Here is an 18574-nt window from a genome sequence, read left to right on the forward strand (position 1 = left end):
GTACCTAAATTAGTCATTCTGGCAGATGGGTTAATATTTTTAGTTTTGCAGATGAAACTGGTGAGATTAGTCAGAAGGTTACTTTTCTATGACTGAGTGGACTCGAGATATATATTGTTAAAGGTTAGAATTTGAAGTCATTGGAATAAAGTTTTGGGAGCAGTTATTGGCCTTTGTGAAACAGTTGCCCTGTTTCCTGTTGAATATTCTTGTTGAGGTTTTGGTTGCGGGGAACTAATCTGAATAAAAAGTGGGAGCTTAGGCACGGGTGGTGGAATATGCCTGTGACCCAGCACTCTGGAAAGCTAGGAAGGAAGATTGCAAGTTCGACCCCAGCATGGGCAACTAGTGAGATTGTGTTGGGAAAAATCAAAATGAAACAACCAGAACAAAAACAAAAAACGCTCAAGATAATAGTTTAGTGAGTCCCTAGATTAAATTCCCAGTACCAAGTGGGAAAATGTAGAGGCTTATTGAAAACGTGGAGGCATCTGATGGCAGCCAGCAGATGGGCTGTGGCCAGGTGATGTAGTGATGGAAGCCCTCCCTCCACACTTCTGCTTGTGATGTCCTCTGCCCGCTTCACTCTGGGCATTATTTAGAGGTGCTTCCTCTGACTTTGACTACAGTGGCCCAGGCTTACACACTTCCCAGCTCCAAGTCTTACCGTTGTTGGCCATGCAGTGTTTTTGAAGTGTAAATCAAGGATTACCTGGGAAGGTTGTTCAAAAATGAGGCCTTTGGTCCCCATCCTGGGCATATTTAGTCTGGATGATGGGTTAAACTGTATGTATGTTTTTTGAGACAGAGTCTCACTGTGTTGTAGTCCAGGGCAGGCTTTGAACTCACTATGGAGTCTAGGCTGGCCTTGAATTCATGGTGTTATAATTACAGGTCTGTACTACCATGCCCTGCAAACTACTGTATCTGAATTTAAAAATATTATCCCAGTTGCACTGTGAGACTCTGTCTCTAAAAAAAACCAAAAGACCTTAGGTGACTTTTATTTAGACTGTACTTTAAGAACCACCTAAATCTAGTCCTAAATCTAATGGAGTTCCTTTCCTGGCTGTAGTACATTGTCCTTGAATTAAATCACAACCCAGTTTGATCTGCTGTGGCAGAGATTGGGGATTGCATGATACCAACATAAGGGAACCCAGATACCACAGTAGCTTCAGAGTGAGCACCGTGAGAAGTTAGTGTTGGGTTTGAGCCCACCTCCACCAAAGTAAGGAATGAGATCTGGGGGCATTTGGCCTCAGGTTTTGTTTTGTTTTGTTTAATTAACACACACCCCCATTAAATAAGAAGGGTACTTGCAAAAAAATAAAAAGCCCAACTTGCAACATCACCTGGCAGAATTAGGGTTCAAAAAATGGGGCTGTTGTGTAGTTCTAGTATGACTACTTCTGCTAGGTGTATCTGGGTCAGAGGGAACCAGTGTTGCCGAGGACGGGAGGCTGGTTAACCAAATGCTTGAGCTCCACAGAACCGGGACTGACTCAAACTCCTCAGTTAATGTCTTAACTGAGACAACGCAATCTGAATGTAAACACTTTATTTCTTCTTAAAGAGCCAAATAAACAAAGCACTCCTTTCATACCAAGCTGATAATGATCATTAGCAGTTTATGATTTCATTAGCAGTGCAGTTATTTCAGCTAGTGTCCGTGTGTGACAGGATGGCTGTTTTTTTTCTCTGTAGGGGCAAAGGAGACTCCCCAGAGGCCCGAGCATTGGCCAAACAGGTGGCCACGGCCCTGCAGAACCTGCAAACCAAAACCAACAGGGCTGTGGCCAACAGCCGGCCTGCCAAAGCAGCTGTCCACCTTGAGGGCAAGATTGAGCAAGCACAGCGGTGGATTGATAATCCCACGGTGGATGACCGGGGCGTCGGTAAGGATGGGAGCGCTCGGCCTCATTAAGCCGGTCTCCTTGCAGACAAGCAAGTTGCTAATAGGGGTCCTGCAACATCTGTAAGGAGGTGGTGAAGGGCTCTTCAGCCACGGGTGAGAGCCAGCTTCCTGCTGGTGTGATTCTGTTTCCAAATGCACCCTGAAATTCCTCATGATCCAATCAAGAAGTATGAGAGAGTAAATGTTTTTGTCATGCACAGACAGAAAAATGCTCATGTCAGAATTGAAGCTTTGAGCTAATTGTTGGCAGTCCTAGTGTCCTTCTGTTCTCTAGTATTTGCATTTTTGCAGTCTTTGCCAAGGACCCAGCTAAATATAACTTTTAAAAATAGCAAAAGGTAGCCGGGTGTGGTGGTACATAGATGTCATCCCAGCTCTTGGGAGACTGAGGCAGGAGAATGGCTGCAAGTTCAAGGCCAGCCTGGGCGACATAGCAAGAACCTGTCTCAAGAAAAAAAAAAAAGGGCATCTAACTACTCACATTGCTTCGCTTGAGAAGGCTCAGTTTTATCAGTCAGTTTGAAGAATTAACCTAAAATTTTAGTCAGGTGTGGTGGTATGTGTCTCTAATCCCAGCTAGCTGAGAGGCTGAGGCAGGAGAATCACAAGTTGGAGACTAGCCTAAGCAAATGAGTGAGACCTTGTCTCAAAATAAAATAAAATACAACCTAAAATTTTTATTTTTGGGAGACATTAGGAATGGATTTGAAGAGGCCACTAAAAATTTGGGCCTGCTGAAGCTGATTTATTCCATTGCTGTATTTATTTGATAAAATGATAAAATTTTAAATTGGTGGCATTTGTATAGAGAGGAGGCTAGAGAATTGAGCTGATGTATAGCATACTGGTGAAGAAATAAACTGAGGCAAACTTTCTGAATTTAGTATTATATGTTAAGGCCTTTTAAAAAGTTCATACCCAGTGACTCTGCAATTTGAATTTTAGGAAATTTTTCTAAGTAGTTTCTTTCTAAGGAGTTATCGGAAGAATGTAGGTAAACAGTGGAAGTGTTCAATGAGTGGTGAAATAGTTATTGTTAGTATGATACATGCTTTCTTTTTCTTCCTCCTCTTCCTCTTTGCCTCTTCTACCCCGTTTTTTTCTTCTGTAGTGAAGATTGACCCCAGGGAGCACTGAGCTACATGCCCTTTTTATTTTGAGACAAAATCTTACTAAGTTGCCTAAGCTGACCTTGAACTCAAGATCCCCCTGCCTCAGCTTCCCCAATAGCTGAGATTAAAAATGTGGGCCACCACAAAAGGCTAAATCATGTTTTGTTTGTTAGTGTTTTCTGCAGTGCTGAGGACCAAATCGAGAGCCTCATTTATGCTAGGCGAGTGTTCTGCCAGTAAGCTATACTCTAACCCCTACGTCCACCTTTTTAAAATATATTTTAGTGAAGTGGAAAAATACCTGAAAAAGAATGGAGGGATACTAGTTTGGCTGGGGGTAGAGCACTTCCTTTCCATGCACAAGATCTGGGTTCCAACCAGGCAACACAGACTCACACATGCACAAAGAGAGGCAGGAAGGGAAGATTGGTGAGTGTAGAGAGAGGCTCAGTGGTGACACGCTTGCCTAGCACGCTCCAGGACAGGACAGTAGTAATGAGGTACAGTTTATTGAGTGTTGGCGATACTGTTCTGTATTCTTTTCTCAGGGAACCCCGTCCCACTGCTAAATGTTAAAAAAAAAAAAAAAAAAAAAAACCCGGTTATTAGGATGGCGTTGAAGCTGTCTTCTCAGGGTTTGTGAGTTGTGGTGTTGTCTTCTTGCTGTAGGTCAGGCTGCCATCCGGGGACTTGTGGCCGAAGGGCATCGTCTGGCCAATGTCATGATGGGGCCTTATCGCCAAGATCTTCTTGCCAAGTGTGACCTCGTGGACCAGCTCACGGCGCAGCTGGCCGACCTGGCCGCCCGAGGGGAAGGGGAGAGTCCTCAGGCCAGAGCCCTGGCATCACAGCTCCAAGACTCCTTAAAGGTAGGACTCGGGATTGCTCAGCACTCTGATTTTTATGCTTATCATTTTGCGAATGACAGATGGAAGGGAGAAGTTTTACAAGTAGATAGTTTCTTGGGTTTTAAGAAAATAAAAAATGTGACTAAGGAAATGCAAAATTTATTAGGAAAAAACTTAGCAGTGTATAGTAGCAACTGAAGTGGTATTTTCCAAATTTCATTCAGTCAAGAGCTCTTTCATGATATTTGCTCTATGTTTCGTTTGTGCTTTTATTTAGCCAGTATTTTTCTTAAAATATCTATTCTTAAAATATCTTCTTTTAAAACTTATTTAAAGGAAAACTTTGTGATAATTATAAAATCATGAGTTTGATAAGCTAGGAGTATTTTTCCTAATATTTAAAAAAAGTAACATATACTTAATAAAATCACTTGTCTGTGTAGTAATAACCTAAACAACAGGTGTTTAGTATACCAGTATACGCCTCCCACCTTGAGAAACAGTGAAGGTGTCGGAGATTTCTTTGCATAAATCCAGAAGATTTAATTTGTATTATGTAGTATAGCTACGAAAAAAAGAACTTCTAAGAATCTTTTTTTTATAGACTCATGCTAAGAAATCAGTGTATATACTGGCTCTAAGTACTTATATTGGCTATTGGGTGTTTCTAGCAACTTAATTCTCATTCTTGATTTCTTTGCTAAGATTGAGAATTGCTAAGAAATGTGGCACTGGACCCAAACAGGTACTGTGGCCACCATCAGGTCTCTCCAACAATGGAAATAGCGAGGAGCCCTATCTCAGGGCCTTCTTATGGCCTATCTCATGGCTCAGCCCCATGATTCTTGGTGTCATTTCCTAGAGGCCCCTAAAAAAGGAGGCAAATTTCCTCAGTTGGCTAGAATGATCTCCAGGGATGTGAGGGTCATGCCTTACCCTTGCTGTCAGACACTAGTGCCCCAGAGGCCAGGATTCATGACCGAGTCCTGTGCTCACACAGTGTTCTGTACACAGCTTCCACCCAGTGAAACTGAATGAATGAATGAATGTGCCAGCGAGCACATATACTTTTGAGATGTTGGTGGGAATTTTTATTTGTAAACATTATTTTTAAGGACCTGAAGTCCCGGATGCAGGAGGCTATGACTCAGGAGGTGTCAGATGTTTTCAGTGATACCACAACTCCCATCAAGCTATTGGCGGTGGCAGCCACGGCGCCCCCTGATGCACCCAATAGGGAAGAGGTTGGTATCTAAGGTCTTCCCGTCTTCTTCTGGCCAGCCTCATACATATATTTGTGTAAGTACTGCATGCTAACTGATTGCACCACTGGAGCTCCAGTGTACGTATATTTGCAAAGGTAAACTGTGGGTACAGCTGACATCAGCGGCAGTGGTTGGGAAGCTGTGGGTAAAAGGTGGAAGGACAGAAGTGGCGAGGGTCTTTCAGCCCACCAGCTGTAACGGTTATGCATATCTTCAGTTAGTTGTAAGCAATAGAAAACTGTCAGAGATGAAAGCAAACGGGGTTTATTTTTATCACGTCAAGAAACATGGAAGTAGATGGCTCTGCTGTTGTTGCAGAGCTAAAAAGCACGAATGCTGGCATATCTATGATTTTCTTGGTCGTTTCCTTGTGATAGGGGTTGGCTCTTGCCCCCATATGGTGTTCAAGGAAGGAAGAAATAAGGGATGGGGACTGTAGGCACAGCTGCCAGTTTTAGTAGGGCACTTTGTTCACAGCGCGTCAGGACAGTCCTTTAAAGCTACGCGATGTCACTCTTCGTCACCTGTCCACTGACTCCTCCTGTCCCACAGTGAAGCCAGAGCTCTCACTCTGCAGGACACCAGTGAAACCCAGAGTTATAATGCTACTGTTTTCCTGTGATTTAAATAACACCAGGAGTGGCTGTTTCATGCAAAGTGGCTGGAAGCAGAGCTGGGAAAACAGGGCCATATTCGAGTCATGGAAGCCCTTGTGGTCAGAAAAAGTGGCTTTGGCACATCGCCCAGTCTGGTCCTGTCTCCTTCCCTGACCTCACGCTGTTGCTTAGTCTTTCCCTTTTGCTCCTCTGCACTGACCTTATCTCCATAGCCTCGTTTTCTCCTTGCATTTGTCAACACTTGACATGTTTACCTTGCTCTTTGCTTGTCAGTCTCCCTCCCATTAGCATGCCAGCTCCTCGTGGGCAGAAAGATTGGTCGCTCCATTTCCAGTTCCTAGAACAGTGCCTGGCACGCCATTGGTGCTGACTGAAAAAAAGTCAAGGCTTTCCAGAAATCCTCCAGGAGACTTTACCTATGTATGTCTCATTGACTGAAACTCCATCACATGGCTGCCTCAGCTGCAAAAAAATCTGGGGAAGGCTGTGTTTAGTTTCCAGCCTATAGTACGGCAGCAAAGGAGAAGGCGTTTGGGTCAGGCACCTGAGATAGTGTGGAGTTTCTGGGGAAGGTTTGTGTTGTTTTTGTTAGTGACCACTGTTTGCTTCCTTTTAGGCTAGGATGATTTTCTACTTTTTCATTCTTGTCTCCTCTGAGTTTCAGATCAGTAGATCTGCTTGCTGGTCCTTTACAGCTGGATGCTTCAGAGGTGCCTCAGCATATGCTGGCTGTCTCCTGTTCTGCCTTGGAATGTGTGTGTCGGCATAGACTTTGCCACTCATCTTCACATGCCAACGAGTAACTCGGGCATAATTTTTTCTTTTTGTCTTTTTCGTTTTTATCGGTACCAGGGATCGAACTCACGACTGCCTGCTTGCAAGGCAGGCACTTATGCCGCTGAGCTAAATCCCCAGTCCCTAACTCGGGCATATTAATTTGATCTGACAAATACTTCCTGAGTTCTTTCCATTTTCCATTGATGCTTCCACAGCTCTAATTATCACTCCCCCCCCAGTACTGGGGTTTGATCAAAGGCCTTTACCTTGAGCTACATTCCCAGCCCTTTTTATTCATTTAGTTTTGAGACAGGTTCTAAGTTACTAAGTTGCCCAAGCCGTGATCTTCCTGTATCATTTCTGTCTATCTATCTACTTATCTTCTTTTCCATCAAAATCCTTTTGGATAGGTTAAGTTCCTTTCCTTTTGTCCCCTAATGTCAGTGTGCAGCGCTATTATTGTACATAGAGCACCGTATTGTAAATATCTCTGAATACCCTCCCACCTCGCAAGCTCCTTGAGGTGCTAAAATCGCGTCTTCTTTATCTTTGTGTCTTCAGCCTGTGCCCCAGAGTTGGGCACATAGTAGGGGGTGATTAGTCAGTCAGTTTTGGTTGAGTGCCAAGAAAAGCATGCTAAGCAGTCAGTTAGACCTGGGGAGTAGCAGACATGGTTCGGGTCCAGATGGCAGGGAAGGTGGGCAAAGGTAGAGCGTGGGAGAGCAGCTAGGATGAAAAGGAACTGAGGTCAGGAGAAGGGGCTAGTGGATCAGGGATTTTAGGCAGAAGTTCTGAGCATTAAGTGACAGGAGCCCAGGAAGCTGAATCCAAACAAGAGGCCAGAATGGGAAGGGGACTTGACTGGACAGTCTCAGGACACTGGCTGTGAGACTGGAGCTTGCTTCAAATCAGAAAACTTTGAGAGGCTGTCTGCGAGGGTCAGAAGCAGACACCATGACAGCCAGGCGGACCCTGAGACAGACAGAACAGGAGGGTGCGCTCGGCCACACCGTTCCTGACCCCCTTGAGCATAGCGTAAACTTGCCCAGTGCTCCCGGGATACATTGCCTTTCAGGTATCAATTCTGACATTATTCAAGCAAATGATGGGAAAGCTTTTCTCATTTTAAATAAGTTACATGGTCTTCTTCATGATGACACAAGCTTGCTGCATTGAAGGAAAAGTTAACCTTTTAAAATTTGAGAGAGCTGAATAAACCATGAAGTAGATGGTCTCCTGCGGGTTACTACTAGTTCGCAGCCTTCCCCTGAGGCAGGCCCCAGTGTGAACACAGGTGTGCTTTCCCCGCGGAGGTCAAGGGCAGGGTTTCTACAACATTAATGGTAACGGGATACTTGAGGGCTACTGTTCTAGGGCGGCCAGAGTTCAGGTGAGGACTCCTGGTGGATGTTCTGGGCTTGAACTGTCCCCAGCCCTTGGTAGTAGAGGCTCGAGCGGGTTTCTCTTCTTCCAACTAGAAGAGGGACTTTAGGAATGGGGATTTAGGCTTCAGATGAACTCCTTGTTGCAGGGTACCTAGTGCTGCATGTCCTGCTTGCACTTGGTAAGTAGAGCCGACTGAAATTAACGAATCAACCAAATGCGTGTGAGGGTGTGCATGTGAGCGTGTGTGTAATACATGAGTCTTACGGGTGCGCTGCTGAGGAAGTACATCAAGGCCAAGACTTGGCATTTGCCTGTTTTAGCAATGGGGTTTGATGTCATTGCTGAAGTCTTTGAGAAGCTGCTTCAGTCTACCTAGAGAGACTTTGTTTTATGCTGCTTAACCCAGTTTATTGAATTTTCTTACGCCTTTGTTCTTCTGAAAGGTGTTCGATGAAAGGGCAGCGAACTTTGAAAACCATTCCGGAAGGCTGGGGGCCACGGCGGAGAAGGCGGCTGCCGTGGGAACTGCTAATAAAGCCACCGTGGAAGGCATTCAGGCGTCGGTGAAGACTGCCCGGGAGCTCACGCCCCAGGTGAGTTCTGCTCGTTCTTCCGTCAGTTCTCACCGCTCGGTACTCAGCAAAGCTTGTTCCTTACAGGAAATCGCCTGTACAGTTTGAACTTACTACAAGTCATATTTAAAAAAGCTTATATCAATAGTATTAAGCTTAGTGATTTCTGGAGTATTGGGATTACACTTTTAACTTTATACATTTTTATATTATTTGAATTTTTTTTTTAAACACTGGCCATATGTTAATTTTAAGAGTAGAAAAATTAGTAAAGCACCTTCCTGCCCAGCACACATACATACCTAGGAGAATATTTGGGTGACCAGAGTTTTACGTCTTTCCTTTTGCATCTCTGTGAGGGGATTAAAAACATCAACTGTTTCCATAGCTGGTTTTCTTTTTTCTCTTTAATTGCATAAACAAGGCACATAACTAGATAACCAAGTATAGATAGTAAGTGTGGGAGTAAAAGAAGGTGGGGCACACTGGGGCTATAGCTCAGAGGCATAAGAGCCTGCCTAGCAAGTGCAAGGTCGTGAGTTCAATCCCTGGCTTAAAAACAAACATAGGGAACAAAAGAACACAAGATGAGTAACAATTAAAATTCTAACTGCTGATAGATTTTTCTTAAAAGTATCAGCTTATCCTCTTTTATTATATTTGTGAATTTTTTCTTCCATTCAGATTATAGAAAATGTTTTTCATTTACTTATTCAACAAATATTTATTAAGTACCTGTAATATTTTGGGAACTCTGGTAAGCTTTATAAATCTGCGATACTTCGTGGGAACTTGGAAGAGACCGTGGAAATAAGTAGTCTCATTACTGGGTCAGCTTTTACCTTTTGGCATGTTAACAAATTACGTTCTCTCTCGCTGTCTCATTCTGTCTGTGTCCCTCACTGAGGATCAAGCTAAGAGTTTTACTCATGCTAGGCAATATTTTATCACTGGGGTACATCCCAGCTCAATTATATGTTCTTCAAAGGTCACACTCATCCAGCTTCTAAAAAAATTTTTAGAAAATACGAACATTTTCAACTTCAAATTTTGGGAGCTAGGTGTGGTGGTACATGACTGTAATCCCAGCCCTTGGGAGGCTGAGGCAGGAGATTTGCCCTGAGTTAAGGTCAACCTAGACTACATAGGGAGATGCTGTCTCAAACAAACAAAAAATGTTGGTAAAACACAGGACATGAAACATAGAACTTCAATATAAAATTGAGATTCCTTTAAAAAAAAAGCAGTCAACAGAAAACTAAAGCTTAAGATGCTAATTTTGGAAAGAACTGGGACTTTCAAGACAACTGGAATACTCTGTGGACTTTTTTTCCCTAGTACTGGGGACTGAAACCAGGGCCTTCATATTCCTAGCCCAATTTTTCTTTTTTGAGACAGCCTGTCTCTGAGTTGCCCAAGTTGAGCTCCAATTTGAGATCCTCTTGCTTCAGCCTCCCAGAATGCTGGGGTTATGAATATTGTGCCACCACATTCAGCTCCTCTGTGAACCTGAGGCTTAGTTTTCTCCTCTGTAACATGGAGCTGATTTCTTTCCTAATGGATTTTCTCGAGGACTAAGCATATGTGTGTACATCCGGTATTTGACAAGAAACTCAGAAAATATTACTATCTTCTTGTCCAAGTACTACCACTGACTACTTGGGACCTCTTGAGCAAGTCACATATTCTAGATGTCTTGGATTTTGCATTTGCAAAGTGGAGATATTACCTGTCTTCTCTTTCATAATGCAGGATTGTTGTAAGCATTACAAAAGGTAATATGAAAAGCACTCAGACAGGTACATTATTTATAATCAGGCATGAGTAATTTTCATGGTTTATTTTTTTATTTTTTTAAGGGGGTGATGGTACTGGGGATTAAACTCCAGGACCTTTGGTTTGGTTTGCAGTGAGCTACATCTCTGGCCCTTTTTAAATTTTGAGACAGAGTCTTGCTAGGTTGTCCAGGCTGGGCTCAACCTTGCAATCTGCCTGCCTCAGTCTCTCAGAGCGCTGGGGTTACAGGCATGTACTGCTATGCCAGCTTTTAATTTTCTTAATGCCTTTTAAGATAAAAGAGCTGATGTCAGTTTTGTTGTATGTTCTTCTGAAGTACCAAATAAACACTTATTGACTTGAACACTTTGTTAGCTTCTTAAAATCTGTCCAGTCTGGGTGAGGTGGTGCATGCCTGTAATCCAGCACCCTGGGAGGCAGGAATTCTGCAAGGTTGAGCCCAGCCTGGGCAATTTAGTGAGACCTTGGATAAACAGATGGAGAGACAGATAGGGTAGGGATGTAGTTTAGTGGGAAGGCCTTGGGTTTAATCCCCAGCATCTTCCACATTCCCCTAAAAAACTCAGACCATAGGGGCTGGGCATGTAGTTTCACAGCAGACATTTGCCTGGTGTTCACAAGCTCCAGGATTTGATCGTCAACACCGCGAACAGAGAATAAAATCAGGTCACTGCCTGTAAAACCTTTGTGAAACCTGCCCACTGCCAATGCTGGGAAGCTATTTGAAACCAAACCTAATGTGTTCAGCCTGCAGGGAGATCTGTGGATTTTTGGCTTTATGCTGCCATCTGTAGGTAGAGAAGAGAAATTGTCACTGCAGGTTTGTATTTTCCGCGTGAAGGTACTGGAGTGTTTAAAGGTTGTTTTATCGTTGCCAGGTGGTTTCAGCTGCTCGCATTTTACTTCGGAACCCTGGAAATCAAGCTGCTTATGAACATTTTGAAACCATGAAGAATCAGTGGATTGACAATGTTGAAAAAATGACAGGTAGAGTTTTGTGTGCAGTTCTTGTTGTCTGCTCGGTGGGGAATGTGCCCCGAGAAACCCAAGCAGCACTGGTTATGTTACTCAGCTGTAACTGGATAAAGGGGCGGTCATGTGCTCAGCAGTGTACCTGGCCCTGATTAACACTGCTGAGCAGTGGCGGCGTCTCATTCAAGCCTTGCAACTTTGTCCAGAGAGACACTGGGTTTCTTTTCTTTTACTGCTGCCCTCCCAGTGTGATGTTTATTGTTGTAGCTCCTATTTTCTCTTTGAATGGTGTCTTTGCCCAGTCTGAGCCAGAGTTTGGTTTCAGGCTGGGAGGTGGTGTTTTGGATACAGTAAGTGTCCCTGTCATTTTCAGTAGGTTCACATTTCAAGGAACCACAATAGCTACCATTTAATACAGCTTGTTTCAGAGTTTCCTCCAACTTATCAACTATGTACTTGTTTTTTTTTTTTTTTTAAAGAAGCCAACCACCAACAAACCTGTGTCTGTGAGACTGAAGTAGTGTGCTTCTGAAGCTTCTTTCTCTGTGTTGAGAGAGAGAGGAGAAAAGGGAAGAGATGAGGTGTGTAGGCTCTCCGTTGTCCCTGCAGAACCTGCTGTGCAGCAGGGGTCTGTAGCAGCCAGAGATGAAAGCGGAGCTGCTGAAGTGGCTGAAGAGAGGTAACAGAAATAAGAAACAGGCTGTTAGGGTCATTGGAATCTTCCGCGTGGCTCATCTTGGGCACTGCAAGCTGCCAATAATCAACAGATGGCTAGGCAGTGAGACGGGAAGGGAGAGAATGTTAACAGGTGATGTGGTGAAGGTTTCAGACGCAATCCTTGCTTTCTCCTGATGGCTTTGCATTTCTGATTGTCTATGGTGCATACAAGACCAGTGACCACAGTCGGTGACTCCATAAGACCGGGGCTTTGTCTTCAATTTTTTTTTCCTCTCTCTGGTGTTTACCTGGAAGCTTTTGATTGTGTAGGAAGAATTTCAAGCAAGAAGAGAATTCCAAGTGATGTACTTTCTCATGAGAAGTGAATGGACAACAGTGTTTGGAGTCCTGTTCTTCTAAAATAGAAACTAAATTCTTTCTTTTTTTTTTTCCTTCTGACAGGGCTGGTGGACGAAGCCATTGATACCAGGTCTCTGTTGGATGCTTCTGAAGAAGCAATTAAAAAAGACCTGGACAAGTGTAAGGTAGCCATGGCCAACATTCAGCCTCAGATGCTGGTTGCTGGGGCAACCAGCATTGCTCGTCGGGCCAACCGGATCCTACTGGTGGCTAAGAGGGAAGTGGAGAACTCCGAAGATCCTAAGTTCCGTGAGGCTGTGAAAGCTGCCTCTGATGAACTGAGCAAAACGATCTCCCCAATGGTGATGGATGCAAAGGCTGTGGCCGGAAACATTTCTGACCCTGGTAAGCGGTGATACGTGGTGTGGTTCACCTCAACTGAAAGGCTACCTGGGGAAAGGTGATGAGAGTACGTGAACCTGACAGCTACCACATACAAAGTTTGGCAGCGGAAACTGTAGATACTTAGAGAGTCCTAGCTTAATGGTTATCCACAGCTACAGTGCTGGAAGGCTCCTGGAGCTCTGGGTCAGCTCTTCTGTGCTTTCTTAATGTTATTTGGGCAGAGTTCCTAGGCCTTTTCAGTCATCATTTTGGAAATTTCTTAAAAGATTCATGATAACCAATTTACAAATCATTTAACTTATGTAATGGGTGGTCTTCTAACTTTTCTCATGCTTTTTTCTTTTCATGTCTTTTCTCTATAAAGTATTTTCTATTTCTGGCAAATCTGGAGGACTTTTTAACTCTGGATCTCTCTGACCCCACACTAAAAGAATCCAGTTTTTTTAAAGCTGGATTTTAATCATGTTTTCAATGCCACTAAAATGGAGCCACTCCTTTTGTTACAATGATCCAAATTTTTTCCTGTTTTGAACACTGGCTCGGTCTGTCTAATCTTGTCTATGAGTAGAAATCAGTGAGAGAGCGGGAAGGAGGGGCTGCCCTATTCATCCCTGGCCAGGCAGAACCTTTCTAATAGTCCACTATCACTAAAACATGCTTGGTTTTCTAATGTTTTGAGTAGATTCCTGAATTCCTGATGACTAAACACAGCATGTAAGGGTTAACCTGCTGAATGCCAAGTAGAGCGAAGAAGTAGGGAGAAAGATGAGAGGTGCTTCAGGGAATGTGTGCCCTCGTCTGACACCGATGCCTCCCAGGTTCTGCAGGAGAGACTGATCTGCCTCTTTCCAAGGGGTGATGGGCGAGCTCAGCAAGCTCACGCCAGAAACCTCCTAAGCACTTGTTGTGCAGCCGGAAGGTGCCCTGAATATCGCAGCAGCAGCTTGTCTGTGACCCTTCCTACTCTGCAAGCTGCAGGGCATCTGAGTTGTCCTGCCTTCTGTCCCCTCAGCCATTGCCTGTGATGCTTACTGGCACCTTCACATCCAGCTTTTGTCAATGGAAACCAGTTTGTTTGCTGCGCGGACAGTGCTTTGCTTTGGGGCACTGACCTGCCCGGCTGAAAGTGAGTGTCTTGTATTTAGGCCTGCAAAAGAGCTTCCTGGACTCAGGATACCGGATCCTAGGAGCCGTGGCCAAGGTCAGAGAAGCCTTCCAACCTCAGGAACCTGACTTCCCGCCTCCTCCACCAGACCTTGAACAGCTCCGTGTAAGTAAATTCAGAGAGCTGGGAGAATTTAGGCTCTAGAAAGAAAGAGGTAGGTTGTGCTTTCAGTGCATAAAGAACCAGGTGCCTGGAAGTGTCGTTGGAGGCAGATACTTGATTTTCCTTCCCGAGTCTAGTGCAGTCACACCCAGGTTCTGGTGTACAGCTTGGAGGGTATCTGTGGGACTGGTCTGCTGTGAAGGGCATCCCTGGAGCGGAGGAGCTGGCTTTGGTAAGTGCAGATGAGGTAATGAGTGCTGGTAAAATAATTTGCACAGCTTCTGGTAAGGACATTGTATGTGTTCCCAGTTCTCAGTTAAAACAGAGGTGGTATCTAGTGTAGGGTTTTCCTTTTTTGTTTTTTCCTTTCTAGTAACAAAAGTAATACATTAAGTTTGTTTTTATTCAACTTTTAAAATCTTTTGATCCCCTCACCCATCAATGAGACTGTGAATTATTTTTTCATGGTTTAGGAGGAAGCTAGCTTGGCCTATCTTGTAGATACAAATTCTACAAACAGAAATAGCAATTATATTTAGGTTTTTACTCCAACTAACAGTATTAGAAATACCTTGATATTAGAAGTAGCTTATCAAGGCAACAGTTTATTTTCTCATTTAATGGTAATAAAAGACATTAAGTTGGTCAAGGACAAAATTGGGTCCTTGGGTACATAGTTAAGAATTGGTGCTTCCCCAGTCCCTAAAGCATGACACACACACACACACACCCACCACCACCAGTTGGTGTCTCAGTGGACAGTTCGAACCACAGGGATGGTTTCTTATATCATCAATAGAAGCAGGACTTTAGAGGTCATTTGACAGATGAGGTAGCTGAGACCTAATGGAAAGTTGTTTGCTTTTTGGGTGCCCTCTGGTCGACTCCAAACCTGAATTCACCTCCGGTTTAGGGATTGTCTTTGGGAATCCTTGATCTTGTAGTGCTGTGTGTACCTCCCTGGATATGACCAACATTACTACTGGCTTTTTGTGGAGAAAGAAATATACTTCTGTTGCGAGCGCAGCAGATGGTCGTTGGAGCTCAGTGTGGGTGGCCTTATATGTTGTCGATGTGGGTGGCTTTCCTAGAAATGGTTTTTAGAGGGAGCGGAAAAATTCTAGGAGGGAGTTCTTCAGGCTTACTTACAACCTGCTTATTCTTTTCTTAGCTAACAGATGAGCTTGCTCCTCCCAAACCACCTCTGCCTGAGGGTGAGGTCCCTCCACCCAGGCCTCCCCCTCCTGAGGAGAAGGATGAAGAATTCCCTGAGCAGAAAGCCGGGGAGGTGATTAACCAGCCAATGATGATGGCTGCCAGGCAGCTCCACGATGAAGCTCGCAAATGGTCCAGCAAGGTAAGTAATGAGGCTTTTCTTGTTGAGAATTGGTGTTTCCTCTTCTTAGAAAGGATGACAAACTGCACATATCCAGGAAGAAGCTTCTGTTTGGAGTAACCCTCTCTCTCGGCTTTGCTTCCTGTGTTGCCAGTAGTGTGATCCTCCTCTGACCTGGGAGTTAATGAGATGTTTCTGGTTTGTCCTTACAACCAAAAGCAAGAACTGAGCTCTGTGTGATTTGAAAAGTTCTTTTCTTCTTTGTTCCATTAGAATGTTGGCCACCTGGAGGCTGGACAGTGGGGGTCTTTTAGAAGTTGCTTATCATTCTTTGGACTGCTGAAAGTTTATTTTTAGTTAATTAATTTTGGGTTTTTTTTGAGACAGGGTTTCACTGTGTAGTTCAGGCCGGCCTTGAACTCACTATATATAGCCCAGGTTGGCCTTGAACTCTTAGTGATCTTCCTGCCTCAGCCTCTTGAGTGCTGGGATTACAGGCATGCGCCACTGTGCCTGGCTTGCTGAATGTTTTTAGGTGTTTCATTGCTAACTGTCAGAACTCTGTTGATGAAACTTGTGGGCTTGGCTACAGCTAGATGTAATGTCTGCAGTTTTTTTTTCCTGTTTTTCATTAGAAGCAGGTAGATTGGTGTCTTTGAAGCCATGTGCTTTATCTGTTCTCAGAATCAATTTGCCTCTCACTTGATACAGCTCCAGACTAACTCTAACTCAGCAAATCTGAAAGGGTAAATGTTAGTGTGCTAGATAAAAATGTGGATGCTCTGACAGTCATAGCTCATGAGTAGCTTTTATCTGTATTTCCCCAGTGAAGAAAAGTTGAGTGGTAGCTTTTCTAGATAAGAGCAAGATATTATTGCTAACCTTGCAATGAAATGTAGCTGTTACTTAGTTCTAACCTGTTGCTAATACAGTAATAGATCTTTATTTCCACCCTCTCTTCACCTTTATTCTTTTCTTATCCAGAATGCCTTTAGGCTCTTGGATTGAACGTAGCTCCCCAAGAACTATCTGTACCTGCAGCCAGTCTTGGATTAATTTTTTTCCATGCTGGGAAATTGGCCTTTTTTTAAAAAAAAATTTTGGGTTTTGACTTTGGTTTTTAACCCTGTGTTTTTCCAAACTGTTAGCTGTAAGCCCAGGTTCTAAGAAGGAATGCCGATCTTGCTGGTGCTAGACCTGAGTTATGGAATTATTTATAATACTGTCTCTTCAAATGGGACACACATACCCTTGGGACCTGTGCATGTGGAGTGTGTGAAAGCAGAGGTGACAGTGATATTTGCTTTTACTCACAGGAAATTTAAATTTCATTACAGTAAACCCAGATACATTTGTGCAGTGGAACACAAAATATACATGTTATAAAGATGAACCTTAAAGGAAACCGACAATATTGGCCTACATATTTACTCTTCTGCAATTGTGGCCAGAAGTCTTTGCCTGAAGGGATGTGCTGAGTTTGAGTTACATGATGCCAGGAGCTACTTGAACAGTGTGCAGATGGGGGAAGGAATATGTGTTTGCATCTGTCAACCTGTGTGTCTTTGTGTATCTTGTCACTCTGAATCCTAGCAGCAGTGGGCTCTTCTCTAGGATTGGGGATAAGTCTTGGTTGAGGAACAGGTTAGGTAAAAGGACTTAGATGGTACTTGCTGGCCTTGGCTACTCTAGCTGTCATCCTGAGACAATGTTTGTGTTTCAGGAGTGGTAACAAACTCAAAGTTTCATGTAAACTCCTACTTCCTCTTGGTTATGGATGCTTGATATAAGGAACCTATGTTGATCATTCTTTATGTAAGTGGTTTGGATTCACTGAGGCAGTTCCTTTTGTTTTCTTTGTATTCAGCCTATTTTCAGCACCTAGTCTCTTACCTCCTTCTCTGCCCTTTCATAATGCCCACGTCTGGTACTAAACTCATGTTCTTTCCCTCATGGTTCCTTGTCTCTCTAACACGCCCATTTTGGGCTCCTCTGAGTTTTATCCTCAGAGTTTTATGAGTTTTATCCTCAGTTGTCTTTCAGGTCCATACATCAGTCAGTCTGTGAACTAGATGAGTTGTTCGAAGTGAGAGAGAACCAATTCTGCAACAGAAGAAAGACTGAAGGTGTACTGAAGAATAAGCTTGAATAAGCTTTTTGATTGGTATTAGCAATGGGTACAATAAGATAGTGGAAACATTGTCTGTGAAGACTTTGAGGACAGAGAGAGAGCTGGTCTGATGTGTAGCTTTCCCTGGGATAGGGGGGTGCACGTGGTATCTTCTTGAGGCTCCTTATTACTGGGTAATTGCCAGGTACTTGATGAATCCTCTTCATCTCCCATTGTTTTGGTTTTCCTGTCTCTCCTCTGGTTTCCTGTATGTTGCCTTCAATATATCATCTTTATGTCTTTTTCTTTTTTAATTCTTAAAAGAAATAATCAGTGTTTGGCAGCTGCAAAGCAGACTTGTCACTTCCAGTGTCCCAAAACAATGTAGCAATGACCCATTTATATGATCTATCAGATATTCACTTTGTTCTAGTCAAAGCAACTTCTTTGGTTGCATTTACTTTCCCCCTCTGGATCCCTTTAATTAACTATTAATTTGCTTGTTTGACTCCTCAAAAATGTTCTAACATGAGAATTATTCTTGTTGAGTTTAGTTTTGGAATGAAGGGCATAAAAATGAATGCCACGTGTTTTCTCGATATGAGCATTTCCTTGGGAAACCTTTGCTAAGTGGAGCAGGTCCCTTTACTTCATTTCTCACAGGGTGGCTTGGACTGAGTGGTGCTAGAGTCTGGGTTCCCCTTCTGTGGACCTTGGTTCATCTGACTCCTGTGTTGTTTTCCAACTCAGGCAAGCTTTGGTTACTAAACCAACTGAAGCTCAATTTCCCAAGCCCTACTTACTAACACTGTCCCTGTTTCTCATCCTTCTTGCCATCGACAAAGCCGGGTATCCCAGCCGCTGAGGTGGGTATAGGAGTTGTAGCTGAGGCAGATGCGGCCGATGCTGTTGGGTTCCCTGTCCCCTCTGACATGGAAGACGATTACGAACCTGAGCTGCTGTTAATGCCATCCAATCAGCCGGTCAACCAGCCCATTCTGGCCGCGGCTCAGTCCTTGCATCGGGAAGCTACCAAGTGGTCTAGTAAGGTACTGACTAGCAACCCCAGTTGGGGGCTGCTCCCAATGCATCCGGCCATGTGCAGCCTTGACACATTGCATCACTCATGATCTGTGCGGGTCCTGTGAGTCTGAGCAGGGCGGGCGTCTGTCTGT

The 18574-nt window shown here is 43.8% G+C and overlaps 1 protein-coding gene across 3 annotated transcripts in view; it reads left to right on the forward strand.

Annotated features, from left to right (window-relative positions):
- Vcl (vinculin) overlaps positions 1-18574 on the forward strand; it is a 104640-nt gene that overhangs the window by 78780 nt on the left and 7286 nt on the right. For 2 of the 3 annotated variants that reach the window (XM_013156645.3, XM_003473803.4), the window contains exons 11-18: positions 1708-1898; positions 3700-3899; positions 4994-5122; positions 8367-8516; positions 11171-11279; positions 12384-12686; positions 13832-13956; positions 15125-15310. In XM_013156645.3, coding sequence (XP_013012099.2) covers positions 1708-1898; positions 3700-3899; positions 4994-5122; positions 8367-8516; positions 11171-11279; positions 12384-12686; positions 13832-13956; positions 15125-15310 — 1393 coding nt within the window. Of the gene's footprint in view, positions 1-1707; positions 1899-3699; positions 3900-4993; positions 5123-8366; positions 8517-11170; positions 11280-12383; positions 12687-13831; positions 13957-15124; positions 15311-18244; positions 18449-18574 lie in introns of all 3 variants that reach the window. The other variant, XM_003473804.5, reaches the window with a different exon arrangement.

Source organism: Cavia porcellus, unplaced genomic scaffold (genome assembly GCF_034190915.1).
Source record: "Cavia porcellus strain 051 isolate PalLab524CR breed Dunkin Hartley unplaced genomic scaffold, mCavPor4.1 scaffold_28, whole genome shotgun sequence".
Taxonomy (NCBI): Eukaryota; Metazoa; Chordata; class Mammalia; order Rodentia; family Caviidae; genus Cavia; species Cavia porcellus.